Consider the following 14587-nt stretch of genomic DNA (forward strand, 5'->3'; position numbering starts at 1 on the left):
CAGTGAGACTGTCTCAAAAAAAACAAAAAAACAAAACAAACAAACAAAAAAGGCTCAATGGTGCATTTCTAGCCCCTGCTAGGGCCCCTCCAGCTTACCCTCTTCAACCACAAAGTCCTTAGAATCATGAAAGCATTTACTGAAGGACAAAGAATGATTTTAAAGATTATTCCAGGTAAACCCCTTTACTTGACAGAGGGAAAGCTGAGCCTCAGAATGGTTAAGTCTCTTGCTAAGATCACAACATTTGTAGTGTCGGTGACCAGGTCCTATTTCACTACATTATAATTCTTCAATTATGCACTCATTCTGCGAAAAAGCACAGAAAGACAAGAAACAAACAAAAGACAGCTAACAATCATTACTTATTGTATTATCTCAATCTTCACAATCACCCAATGAGGTAGATACCACTATTATCCCATTCTGCAGCTGAGGAAACACAGGCTTGCAGCAGTAGAACAACTTGTTCAGCATCACAGGGCAAGCAAGTAGTGAGAATGGGCACTGAACACAGGCAGCCTTATTCCAAATCCCCCCACCCCCTGCTATCACTCCCCTACCCTCCCCCCACCCTTAATCTGAATATTGTGTTCCTTATACCTCTGTCCTCCTAATGATTATGGCTGGGGGAGAGGGGTGACAAGGTTACCACCAGCAGGGTCCCACACACTCCACCTCCAACTGGCTCATTAGGCCCCAGAAGAACTGGCTCCCTGCTATATTTACCATAGCACAAAAGCCCTCCACCCTCTGCTCTCCCTGAAACTGCCTGCCAGGAGGAGAGTCCCCATTCTAGTCTTTAGATAAACGATGGTATTAAGTATTTTTCCACCCACACACAGAAGGCAGGTCAGAACTCACCGGAAGCAAGTCCGTCTCCAAGCAGGGTGCTAAGGATCACCAGCAGAAGGTACACTCCATGTCCCACGGAAGCCACGGCAAACACTGAGGTGCTCTTTGGTGCTATCCTGCCATGGCACATCTTTTATCCGTCCAAGTTTTTTTTTAAAAGAAAAAGATTTAAAATCCAGAAGAATCCTGTAACCAACAAACAAACAAGGACACAGATAAAGTGAAAACTTCAGCAATAAGTAAGTTAAAAGCAGCTACTTTGGTAAGGAAACCATAATCACACACAAAGTTGACAAAATTCTAGCAACTGAATTTCTGCTGCCAGGAGAGACAAGCACAGAAGTGGCTTTCAACTCCTCCCCGGGGAAACAAGGCCTGCAGGGTGCTGGAGCCAGGAGGTGAGCTCTGTCTCACCTAGGTGTCAGTCAGGCACAGCAGGGCTTTCAGAAACTGCCCAGCTCTGCCCTACCGCCTGCCTGGAGGCTCCAGCAGAGAGGGGGCTATTGACACAGAGCTGCTACACCCAAGTCAAGCTTTGCCTTTGTCACTTTGACTCAGACCAAGTTCAACTAACCAAAAGAGAGAGAACACGTGTGTAAAGGGAGAATACACCGCCTAGAGAAGGAATGCAGCAGTGGGAGCTGAGGGCCCTGGCCTGCTTGCTAAACTGCCAAAGGCTGATGAGCTGGAGGATCTGACTACACACACAGCCGTGAATCTCAAAAATTTACTGATTAATCAAAGCTCACCCAACACACCTGTGACCACATTCTGTTGGCTGTCCCTAACAAAGACAGGGAGAGGGGAGGAGGAACAGGACAGGACTTAGAGAATGGGCTGTAATCGCTAATTAGCCCTACCGCGCCACCCACTCTAGTTCAAAGACTTCAGAAAAGTAGGAACCAGAAGGGAAAGAGAGGGAAAGAGGGAAAGGGGGGGAGGGGAGGAGGGGAGAGAGAATCAGAGGTCAAGACTTTAAAGATTTTCTTTTTTTAATTATACTTTAAGTTCTAGGGTACATGTGCAGGTCGTGCAGGATTGTTACATAGGTATACACATGCCGTGGTAGTTCGCTGCATCCATTCTTCCGCCCCGTCACCTACTTTAGCTATTTGTCCTAATGTTATCCCTCCCAAATCCACCACCCCCAACCCCCATGCTATCCCTCCCCTAGGCCTCCCCCGCTGCAATAGGCCTGTGTGTGTGATGTTCCCCTCCCTGTGTCCACGTATTCAACACCCACTTATGAGTGAGAACATGCAGTGTTTGGTCTTCTGTTCTTGTGTCAGTTTGCTGAGAATGATGGTTTCCAGCTTTATCCATGTCCCTGAAAAAGACATGAACTCATCCTTTTTTAATGGCTGCATAGTATTCCACGGTGTATACGTGCCACATTTTCTTTATCCAGTCTATCATTGATAGGCATTTGGGTTGGTTCCAAGTCTTTGCTATTAAAAACAGTGCCGCAATGAACACGTATGTGCATGTGTCTTTATAAAAGAACAATTTATAATCCTTTGGGTATATATCCAGTAATGGGATTGCTGGGTCAAATGGTATTCCTAGATTCTTGAGGAATCGCCACACTGTCTCCCACAATGGTTGAACTAATTTACACTCTCACCAAAAGTGTAAAACCATTCCTATTTCTCTACATCCTCTAAAGCATCTGTTGTCTCCAGATTATTTAACAATTGCCATTCTAACTTGCGTGAGATGGTTATCTCAATGTGGTTTTGATGTGCATTTCTCTAATGAACAAAGCTGGAGGCCTCATGCCACCTGACTTCAAACTATAATACAAGTCTACAGTAATCAAAACAGCATGGTACTGGTACCAAAATAGAGATATAGACCAATGGAACAAAACAGAGGCCTCGGAAGTAACATCACACATCTACAACCATCTGAGCTTTGACAAACCTGACAAAAACAAGCAATGGGGAAAGGATTCCCTGTTTAATAAATAGTGTTGGGAAAACTAGCTAGTCATGTTTAGAAAGCTGAAACTGGACCCCTTCCTTACACCTTATATAAAAATTAACTCCAGATGGATTGAAGATTTAAACGTAAGACCTAACACCATAAAAACCCTAGAAGAAAACCTAGGCAATACCGTTCAGGACATAGGCATAGGCAAGGACTTCAGGACTAAAGCACCAAAACCAATGGCAACACAAGCCAAAATAGACAAATGGGATCGAATTAAACTTAAGAGCTTCTGCACAGCAAAAGAAACAATCATTAGAGTGAACTGGCAACCAACAGAATGGGAAAAAATTTTTGCAATCTGCCCATCTGACAAAGGGCTGATATCCAGAATCTACGAAGAATCAAAATAAATTTACAAGAAAAAACAACCCCATCAAAAAGTGGGCAAAGGATATAAACAGATATTTTTCAAAAGAAGACATTTATACCAGTAATGATGAGTATGAAAAAATGCTCATCATCATTGGTCATCAGACTTATTTTCTATAAGCCTTTAGGGAGGCAACTGGATTGACAATACATTATAATACATTACGGTGTGGGCCTATTGTATTTTATTGACTTATTTGATTTCATTTGCCAGTTATTTTAGTTTACAATAGGTATTCCATATAATATTACATTTCCTTTTTTAAAGTTACACGCACACCCCCTTCTCCATTAATAAGGCTTTATATGCATAGATTAGGGAGTCTGTCATCTATAACCTTAATAAAGGATGCCCCTGGGCCTCTGCCAGAGATATTACCCAGATCTGATTTTGTTTGTTTGTTTTGAGACAGAGTCTTGCTCTGCTGCCCAAGCTGGAGTGCAAAGGCATGATCTTGGCTCACTGAAACCTCCCCCTCCCAGGTTCAAGCAATTCTCCTGCCTCAGGCTCCCAAGTAGCTGGGATTACAGGTGCCTGCCAGCACACCCAGCTAATTTTTATATTTTTAGTAAAGACAGGGCTTTACCACGTTGGCCCAGCTGGTCTCAAACTCCTAGCCACAACCCCCCAGCTCAGCCTCCCAAAGTGCTGGGATTATAGGCATGAGCTTCTGCACCTAGCCCCTGATCTGATTTTAATCTGTGTCTGACGCATAACTCAGGCCTATGCTCCCTTCCTAAAGAGGGTAACTGAAAAGCTGTCAAAAGGTTCATAAACAGAGCTAGCCACTGGTCTTCACCCACTTCCCCTTAATAATTCTGACTATGGCAGTCTTCTGTTCCCAGCTTTCACCCAGACTCCCGTTTGAGCCTTTAAAACTGTAGAACAGGTATGGTTCCTGGAGAATCTGGGGTGGAGTCTGTGAGTGACCACCAAATGATACAGAAAACTGTATGTGGAATGTGTGTCCATTTAAGTGGCTAAGAGCAGTAAAGTCAGAATACCTAGATTCAAATCTGTTTCCTTATTATGACCTTGTGGTCAAGTCACATAACATCTCTTGGACTCAGTTTTCTTGTCTGTAAAATGGGAACAGTAACCATACTAACTTCATAGGGTTGATACAAGGATTAGGATAGACAAAGTGCCTGGCAAAGTGTTTGGTACTTTGTAAGACCTCAGTAAACACTGGCTGCTGTTGCTGTTGTAATCATTAATAAGACCTGCACTTCAGGGGCCTTAGAGTTCCTCAAGTTCCACCATCTCATTTGACAGATGCCAAATCAAGGTCCAAAGGGGTTAAGGGATATGCTCAGGGGCCCCAGCTGGTCAGTGACAGAGTTGGCAATGGGCCCTTTGGTGTTGCTGTTTTAGATGCAGCCACACCAGGTAACTCTACCAGGCAGCTGTCATGCCCTGGAGGCAATAACCAGTGGATCATCAAGAATGACACCTTCATGTGCCACATCACAACATGTGCACAAGAAAATATTTAAGTAGTGAATGAACTGAGGCCACATAAGATAGTGCTTTGGTGTTCTGTGCTTAAGCGGTGGTAGTCAGGAAAGACTGCCTACAGGAGGTGATGCTAAGCTGAATCCTAAAGGATGTGAGAGGGAAGGAGGGAAGGAAAAAGGGAGGAAGGTGGGAGGAATGAAGGGAGGAAGGAAGGAAGGAAGGAGAGAAAAAGAGGGGAGGGAGAGAGGGAGGGAGGCAGGCAGGCAGGAGGCAAGGAAAAAGAAGGAGGCACCAAATACAAGTGGATCAGAGTATTATGGAAGCACATTACTCCTGACAAAGGCTGGAGGCAGGGGCTAAGCAGAGGGGTTTAAATTTTACCCTTATAATGATTCTAAACAGGGAAATAAGACTAAGTTCATTTAGGAAGATCATTCTGGCAGGGATTTTAGAGGATTTTGATTGGGGGGCGGGGGCAGGCAGAAGAAGAGCTGTGGGGCCTGCCAAATGGTAAAGAATCTTACATTTATTTTTTGGTGTGTGTTTTTGTTTTTTAAAGATACAGGGTCTTGCTCTGTCATCCAGGCTGGAATGCAGTGATGTGAGCAGAGCTCACCTGAACTCCTGGGCTCAAGCAATCCTTCTGCCTCAGCATCCCAAGTAGCTGGGATTATAGGCGCACAACACCATGACTAGTTTTTGTTTGTTTGTTTGTTTTAAGACAGAGGTGTCTCCCTATGTTGCCTGGGCTGCTCTCAAACTTCTTTCTGGCCTCAAGCAATCCTCCTAACTTGGCCTCCCAAAGGGCTGGAATTAGAAGGATAAGCCACTCTGCCTAGCTAGCATTTTATAATAAATATAGAGCCCTATGGAGAGCAACTTGTTAATATCTACCTCCCCCCAAAAATGCACATATAGTCTGACCTATCAGTTCTAAAATCTGTGCTAAGAAATCACATGTGCAATGACATATATATGAAAGATATTCACATACTGCTTGTAAAGGCAAAAGACTAAAGCAACCTAAAAGTTCATCAAAGGGGGGTGCTTAAATAGCACACCCAATATAATGAAATACCATGCAGTGGTGTAAAAAGAACAGGGCACTTGCGCCGGGCGCAGTGGCTCAAGCCTGTAATCCCAGCACTTTGGGAGGCCGAGGCGGGTGGATCACGAGGTCAAGAGATCGAGACCATCCTGGTCAACATGGTGAAACCCCGTCTCTACTAAAGGTGCAAAAAAATTAGCTGGGCATGGTGGCGCGTGCCTGTAATCCCAGCTACTCCGGAGGCTGAGGCAGGAGAATTGCCTGAACCCAGGAGGCGGAGGTTGCGGTGAGCCGAGATCGCGCCATTGCACTCCAGCCTGGGTAACAAGAGCGAAACTCCGTCTCAAAAAAAAAAAAAAAAAAAAAAAAAAAGAACAGGGCACTTCAACCTGTGCTAATATGGAATGACTTCTAAAATTAGTATGTGAAAAAAATAACTTGCGTATGTGCATGTATTTTTAAAGGACACACACACACACACACACACACCTGTAAGTACTGAAAAACTCAACTGGAATAAAGCACAAGAAATTGGTAACTAACGATTGCCTTCAGGGAGGGGAAATGAGTGGTTAACAGGGAAATAGAAAAACATTTTTTACAGCATGGTTCCCTTTACTACCTTGAGTGTTGTATTTCATACACATATTACCTATTCAAACAAAATATAAAGTTAATGTAGCAAGGCCTTCCAATAGACCACCTGTCTTCTCTCTCAACAAACTGCCATTAAAACAAATCTCAAAAACCTAATTGCTCCCTCCCCCAGGAATATAGTCATGTTAGGGGCTCAGCACAAGGGTCATCTAGAGGAATTCTTTCCTGACACTTCACACCACACCCACCTCCAAGGTAGAAATGACCCCTTCTTACCTTGCTACGACTGTACCTTTAACAGGTTATCACACCTATTTGCTCATCTGTCTCACCATACTAGGCTGAGAGTTCCTTGAAGGCAGGGACAGTGAATTACACAACTTGGAATCTTCACTAGCCAGCACAAGGCCTGGCATCTGACAGGCAGGCAGCAAAGGTTTGCCAAAATCATGAATACTGTAGGGAGGAGCCAGTACAGAACTGGAGTAGAGAAGATGTACATGTGTGAGTTCCTGATTGGTTTTAGGGTTTTTTGTTTTTGTTTTGCAGAAAGAACTGGCTCCTCCCTTACTGCTTAAGCAGCTACCTGAGTCAAGGAACCAATTCCACCACGAAGCCAAAGACCGGATAGGTGCAGAATAGACTGGGTGATGGAAATGGGGGCTTTGCAAAGAAAAGATAAATGGAAGGTAGCCAGTGGAGTGTTTACATGTAAGGCTAGGTCAAGAGTTAACTGTTTCAGAAATAAAAGAGAGGAAAGCTAGCCTCCAAAACTCCAACCTATTGCCCAGAATGGGAGAACTCAGCTACTGTGGAGAAAGGGCCACACTATAAATCTAATCATTTTAAGAAACAATCTGCTTGGAATACAGAATTTTGAAAAACAAGACCTGTTTTGGGATTGTGGCTTTAGTACATCAAGCAAAAAGAAAAGCATTTCAAAACAAGTTAACACTAGGTATTCATTATCCCTAGAGAAATACTGAGGCTAAAACTTTGTTTAAACAAAAAGAATCTGTTTCACTTCAGTATTCCTTTAGCATGTACATGACTACTTCGCCTAATTTAAAAAAATTATCGCCGGGCGCGGTGGCTCAAGCCTGTAATCCCAGCACTTTGGGAGGCCGAGGCGGGTGGATCACGAGGTCAAGAGATCGAGACCATCCTGGTCAACATGGTGAAACCCCGTCTCTACTAAAAATACTAAAAATTAGCTGGGCATGGTGGCGTGTGCCTGTAATCCCAGCTACTCAGGAGGCTGAGGTTGCGGTGAGCTGAGATCGCGCCATTGCACTCCAGCCTGGGCAAGAAGAGCGAAACTCCGTCTCCAAAAAAAAAAAAAAAAAAAAAAATATCACTGGAGAGGAACGTGAAACTAACTCTCAAGTTCAAAACTAGCACTCAGTCATCCTCACAAGGAATATCACATGTGAACTTGGAAGTGAGACAGAGGAGAGGGCCTGCAATGACTCAGTCCCACCTCTGCCACCAGATAGCTGGCTGGTCATGAAGGCTCTGCCTTATGTTTCCACATCTGAAAAAGGCTCTAAGGTCTCTCTCAGCCACAGAATTTTTCACCGCTTCTACCCTTCTCTTGTTCTAATCCAATCTCTTCCCCTCAGTAGCCAGCTTTCCTCTTCAAAACACAGGTGAGAAGAGTCACCCTTCTGATTTTATTTCTTGGGAACTAGTGCTGCTGCCCCAACAGCCAGTGGTAGCAGGAGGCCCCAGCTAGACTGTCAGCCCCAAAAGGGCAGCCTCTCTACCTCTGTAATCCCACAACATCAACAGCTAGGTGACTGTGCCCTGCCAAATGTGATGTCATGGACACTCACTTCCTGTCCGTAAGTTCCTTCAATGAGGAAGAACACTGCCCTCAGGCCACAGCTCTGATCTTGAGGAAGCCACTTACTTCATCTCTGCCCCTGTTTCCTCATTTGTAAAGTGGGGCTGTTACTTGCTTGACTATCTCCCTCGGCTTTGTTGAGGCTCAAAAGGAACAAAACATTGAGGAAATGCTCTGTAAATTAGAAACACCCAGGGCTTATGTTTACAGTCTTAGCCAGAAGCCAAGACATCAGAGGGCTATCTGAGAAATGATGACACACATGGTGGGCTTCTGGTGTTTAAAGTCTGCAACACAAGCCCAAAGTTCACATTGTTTACTGGCTTCTTGTTGCCACAGATGCTTCCAGGTTAACCCAAGAGCCTGCTAATAAGGTTAAAGGTGCCCTGGAGACAATAGGAACACCAGAAGACACATTTCAAAACTGGCTTCTGGTCTTGGAAGGCAGCAGCAGCAGCTGGGGCCAGCCAGGAAACAGCCAGGGCCCTCTGTTCCCTAGGCAGCCAGGGTCCAGATCTCCTCAGTTCATGTGCCTGGCCACCCTGGGACCCAGCCCTGCCGAGAATGCCAAAGTCCTGCTGAAGGTGTAAGGTCATCTCACACTATTGAACTCTTCTCCTGAAGACAAGAGGGGCCTGATTCAGTAAGGCGTGGCTCCCAGGTGCTGTGTGGGTAAAAATCAGACTCTGTTTACATGTAATTTTTATTTTTATTTGAGATGGAGTCTCGCTCTGTTGCCCAGACTGGAGTGCAGTGGCACAATCTTGGCTCACTGCAGCCTCTGCCTCCTGGGTTCAAGTAATTCTCGTGCCTCAGCCTTCTGAGTAACTGGGACTACAGGCACATGCCACCATGACTGGCTAATTTCTGTATTTTTAACAGAGACAGGGTTTCGCCGTGTTGGTCAGGCTGGTCTCAAACTCCTGACTCAAGTGATCAGCCTGCCTCAGCCTCTACAGGTAATTTTTGGAACAAATTGTTTCTTAAACCATGGCTTCTCTCTGTCCATTTGTTAAGATAAGGAACTGGGATGACAAAACCAACATAAATCCTTTTCTTGCCTCAGACTCATCAAGACAGGAGATAATGGTAGTAGTGGTGAGAGTCTAGAACAAGAGTTTATTCCTTTGATAAACCATGTTCACCAACCTTGATCCTGCCACATGATGGGAAATGACAAAGAACAGTTTGAGAAATGTGAACAGAATTTAACCAGCTAATTACATTTCATTTCAGGTTGCAATGATAAGAAGTCCCGGCCGGGCGCGGTGGCTCAAGCTTGTAATCCCAGCACTTTGGGAGGCCGAGGCGGGTGGATCACGAGGTCGAGAGATCGAGACCATCCTGGTCAACATGGTGAAACCCCGTCTCTACTAAAAGTGCAAAAAATTAGCTGGGCATGGTGGCACGTGCCTGTAATCCCAGCTACTCAGGAGGCTGAGGCAGGAGAATTGCCTGAACCCAGGAGGCGGAGGTTGTGGTGAGCCGAGATCGCGCCATTGCACTCCAGCCTGGGTAACAAGAGCGAAACTCCGTCTCAAAAAAAAAAAAAAAAAAAAGAAGTCCTAACACTTTGAAGTCCAAAGTTCCCCAGAGGGGTGTGATAAGTAAGAGAAATGACTAATACAGCCAAAGCTGCCCAGGTCCTTCCTTAACGTCTCTTTCTTCCTCTCTGTACTCCTGCTCACCCTGAAAGACTCAGGTTACAGCATCAAAAGATATCTAAACATTCATTGGATCTTAATGCTTCCTACCCCCCAACATTCAGTTACTCCTCTGTCTTCTCCCACTGTGGATCAATGGATTCTTCTAGTCCTACTAACTTCTATATCGTCCCCTGAGTGCTTCAACAGCCACAGATTCTACTGGACTCTGACATCTGTCAGGCCATAATATCACCTTAGCCATCTCCTTTAATCTCTAGCTCCTACCTGAAAAGGCAAACATCAAACTCTTATTACAATCACACCCCCTCCAAATCACAAGCATTACCCTCCACTTTCCTCTTAAGCCACCTAAGCCATTATAGAGTGTGAGAGTTTTTTGTTTTGTTTTGTTTTTAATTGCTTTGATATTCCCTGTGCCCTTGTCTTCCACCCCCAGAACTGCTCACCACATCATCTGGGCATCATGCTTTCCCCAACTTCAGACAAGAGGAAAGCAAGAAGACACACTACCACCCTACATAAGCCTTCTCTTTAACAAGTCTCCAACACCTCTCTTCTAGCACCTAACAGCAGAATGACTGCAGCAAGGACCTGTATACAAGACAGGAGAGACAGCCTAGGTCCCAGCTTGCCACTGAAAAGTGGTTTGACCTGAGGCAAGTCAGTGAGTCTTCCTGGTCTCAGGGGTGAACCTGGATGATCCCCAAAGGACCTCTCAGTTCTAAGAAAACTGGAATGTCTTCTGGGGAACAGGAGGGGCCCAAAAGTATTTCCTCTAAAAAGTAAGACAACAAAGGCTCCTACTGGAAGGATGAAACATTAACTCTACCCTCATTGTTCTGACTGAGCAGCACATTCCCCTTCATCTTCCCAAGACAGATACCTAGCATCTACCTTCCTTTGCATTGCAGCAAACCCAGGAGAATTCACTTTCCCTTTAGGGTTTAATCAATCCATCAGCGTATTTGTATGGACTATCCATACACAGTGTTCCTAAAATGCTTTCCAAAAATAACACAGGTTTTAACAACAACAACAAAACCCAGCCTCTGCACACACTGCGGGGCTACAGGGGCCCAGGGAGAAAGGGAGAAAAGATACAGGATGAGAAAGGCAAGAGAGAACAAACAAGACTGGATCGGAAAAAAAGGGAGAGAAAGCAAAGTGCCTGTGAGCAGGAACCAAGCCTGTCCTAAGGTCCTGACCTGAAGGTCCCTTCTCCAGTCCCAGCTTCAACACGACTGATGAGCCAAACTTGAACAAGCACTTCGCTTCCATGCCTCTGTTTTCTCATCAGTAAAACTAAACAGTTGAACTACTTGCCTCTCAGGGAGGCCAGTATCATGGAAACACGTTGGCAGATACTATCAATTGGGTGGTCTAGGGCAAGTTATTTTCAGTTGCCCTCTGTAAACTGGATAAACAATACCCACTTCATTGGGTTGTTGTGCGGTGAAATTACGATACACGTAAGACACACAGGATGATGTCTGAAACAATGGGTGCTCAAATTCATGCTAAGCCCCTTCCTGTTCTAACAGGTTGTGACTGACCCCCACTAGACTCCCAAAAGGCATTGTTTCAGGTGGTTTGGAAACACTGCCTGAGACTAGGGTCAAATCACAATGTTAGTTTAGACAAAAGAACACTAACAAGTTAAACAAGTGACCCTCCCACATTCTTTCCCATCAAATTCTAAATATATATATATATATATATATATATATATATATATATATATATATTTTTTTTTTTTTGAGACGGAGTTTCGCTCTTGTTACCCAGGCTGGAGTGCAATGGCGCAATCTCGGCTCACCGCAACCTCTGCCTCCTGGGTTCAAGCAATTCTCCTGCCTCAGCCTCCTGAGTAGCTGGGATTACAGCACGTGCCACCATGCCCAGCTAATTTTTTGTATCTTTAGTAGAGACAGGGTTTCACCATGTTGACCAGGATGGTCTTGATTTCTTGACCTTGTGATCCACCCGCCTCAGCCTCCCAAAGTGCTGGGATTACAGGCTTGAGCCACCGTGCCCGGCTAAATTCTAAAAATATTTTTTAAAGCACTTAGCACTACCTCCCCTCCATATTAAACAGCTATTGTGACTCTCCTAAAATAGTATCAGTTTCTGAGAGATTTAGGGAATATACACATATACACACTCATTCTCATTAAATAGGTGGTATTAGCCCCATTTTACAGATAAATGGAATCCAAGGGGCCTGGAAGTCTCCTTCTCCTGCTTCCCTACTTAATAGGGCTCCCTGCTCTTTTGTTTTCCAAACAAAAGGTCAAGTTTAGTTCCCATTTTAGTTTTGGGAGAATTTCTCACTTCAGCCCAAAGGCATGGAAGGCTCTTTCAAACCCTCAGCATTCCTGCCTGGACCAGCAATGGAACAGTCAATTGAACCCCTCCCCAAAGGCCACTCGCAGTTATTTAACTTTTGTATGCTGCATTTCCTCAGGTAATAAACTCCTGCAGAGACCACCAATTCTGTGCCCCCAAAGTGCTTAACAAGTAATTTTCGAAGGAATGAGGAAAAAAGATAAACCCAGAAGATACAATTTGTGTAGAAAAACACCAAATGGCAAAACAGCAGTACATATAAAACAGGAGAAAAAAGATTATACAAATCTTGAAATTTGGCCAGGTAGCAAAACAGATGCTTGGCAGGAGCAACTGTAATTGGTTCCTAGACCCTAGAGATATACCTCATGTGTCATCACATCTCTTTCCTTGGTTCCCATCAGGGCTAAGTGGAACAGGCTTCAATACCCAGTTGGCAAATAAAGTCCTGGAAGCCGATTTGCTAAAGCTGACTTCTTAGGGCTCTGTGTTTCCAATGACTATACTGCGATTCAGCTAATATTTACTGACTGTCTTTTGGGTGATCACAGAGATGAATTGGGGCACAGTTCTTACTCTCAAGGAATTCACAACTTACGTGAGAGGAATTATGTTTATCTATGTAACACTGTCAAATTGTTAGTAGGGCCCAGAAGAAGGTTTTTTAAAAAGTGCTATGAGAGCACAGAGGAGACAGGAACAAAGACTTTGATGGGAGTAGGGAGAAGTGAAAGAGAAAGCTTTGAGTTGGACCTTGAACCCATGAACACATTTAGAGCTCCCAGGACAGTGTTTTGCATGCACAGTGCTACTTAAAAGAAAGATAAGGAAATGGAAGAACAATTCACCAAAAGGATGGCAGAGAGGAGAGAAAAAAAAAACTGTTAATTTTGTCTGCCTAGAATCACTGAATGGTAACAAAAAATAAATGTCTGTCTATATACCTTCACTCAAGAAATGTTTAGGAGCTAACTTTTGGCATTCAGAGTACTGATAGCTATGCAGGAAACACCTCCTCCAGGTCAAAAATAGCAAACCCTAGAGAACTGGCTGATGCAGTTATGTTTACTTTTTACCATCTCTCTGGATCGTTTTCCAAAGGCCCCAGAGTGGGATGGTATAAACAGGTCTGTGTCACTTCCTGGTTCTCAGGCCTTCTGCTACATTCCCAGTCTGGGAAAGCTGCCTATTTAAAAATAAACTTTAAAAACTCACCAAAAACTCCAACCCTAAACTACCCTTCCCTCTATCTCTTTCAATTTCACTGAAATTAAAAGGATAGTGAGAAATAAGACAAAAATGACCATAGAAAATGAGTTCTCCGATTAAAACAACAAATAGGTCCTCAACCGAGCTCAATGTCAAGAGACTTGGATTCTACTTGTGTTTCTCCTTTAACTGGAAAGCCTGACCTTGAACAAGCAGGATGCTTCATCTCTCTGCACCATAGCTACTTCAGCATTCTCTTTACCTCAATGTAGCTATCCAACTTTCTGGACCTCTATTTCCTTGCCATAAAACGGTACTAATAATTCCTTAATCACGGGGCTATTTTAAGTATCATATGGGAAATGTATATAAAGTACTTAGCATAGTGCCTGTGAATTAGTAAGCCATCAAAAATGGTAGTTACTATTATAGTCACTACCATCTATCATTATTGTCGTCATCATCTGAAAATGCAGGGCTGGACTACACAATCTCTACTTAAAAGAGCTCCTCTGGTTCCAAATCCTGATATCCTGATTCTTTTTTATTTTTATTTTTTTTCCTGAGATGCTCTGTTGCCCAGGCTGGGGTGCAGTGGCACATTCTCAGCTCATAGCAACCTCTGCCTCTCAGGTTCAAGCGATTCTCATGCCTTAGCCACCCAATTAGCTAGAATTACAGGTGTGCGCCACCAGGCCCAACTAATTTTTATATTTTTAGTAGAGACAGGGTTTCACCATGCTGGCCAGGCTGGTTTCAAATTTCTGGCCTCATGTAATCTCCCTGCCTCAGCCGCCCAAAGTGGTGGGATTACAGGTGTGAGCCACTGTGCCAAGCCCAAATCCAGATTCTTTAGGTCGCTTTCTTCTTTTTTCTTTTTCTTTTCTTCTGGTTCCCCCCCGCCTCCCCCAGGGGGCTGGACAGCAAGAAAAAGGAGATAAACTTGGCAAAACAGTTAAATACACATCCTCAGCCTTTATGTTAGAAATACAATTAGGAAATCCATTAGTGAGTAAAATGAGGCATATTACTCCCCCAACAGAAAAATCTTGCATATTTCTTATATTAAATCCACAGCATTGTGGCAAGTTTGCCAACAACACATTGTCTATACTCCCATGAGCACCAAGGACAACCCCACCCCCACTCCACCAGCCAGCACAATTTGACTTCACCGACCTCACCTTCCACTGTATAAA

At 44.1% G+C, this 14587-nt stretch overlaps 1 protein-coding gene across 3 annotated transcripts in view; it reads right to left on the minus strand.

Annotated features, from left to right (window-relative positions):
• Positions 1 to 14587, minus strand: part of SUSD6 (sushi domain containing 6) — a 106434-nt gene that overhangs the window by 54544 nt on the left and 37303 nt on the right. For 2 of the 3 annotated variants that reach the window (XM_074393071.1, XM_074393072.1), the window contains exon 2: positions 865 to 1041. In XM_074393071.1, coding sequence (XP_074249172.1) covers positions 865 to 985 — 121 coding nt within the window. In that variant the 5' untranslated portion in view covers positions 986 to 1041. Of the gene's footprint in view, positions 1 to 864; positions 1042 to 1269; positions 1949 to 14587 lie in introns of those variants that run through there. The other variant, XM_074393073.1, reaches the window with a different exon arrangement.

The sequence above is a fragment of the Saimiri boliviensis genome, chromosome 2 (genome assembly GCF_048565385.1).
Source record: "Saimiri boliviensis isolate mSaiBol1 chromosome 2, mSaiBol1.pri, whole genome shotgun sequence".
In the NCBI taxonomy this organism is placed as follows: domain Eukaryota; kingdom Metazoa; phylum Chordata; class Mammalia; order Primates; family Cebidae; genus Saimiri; species Saimiri boliviensis.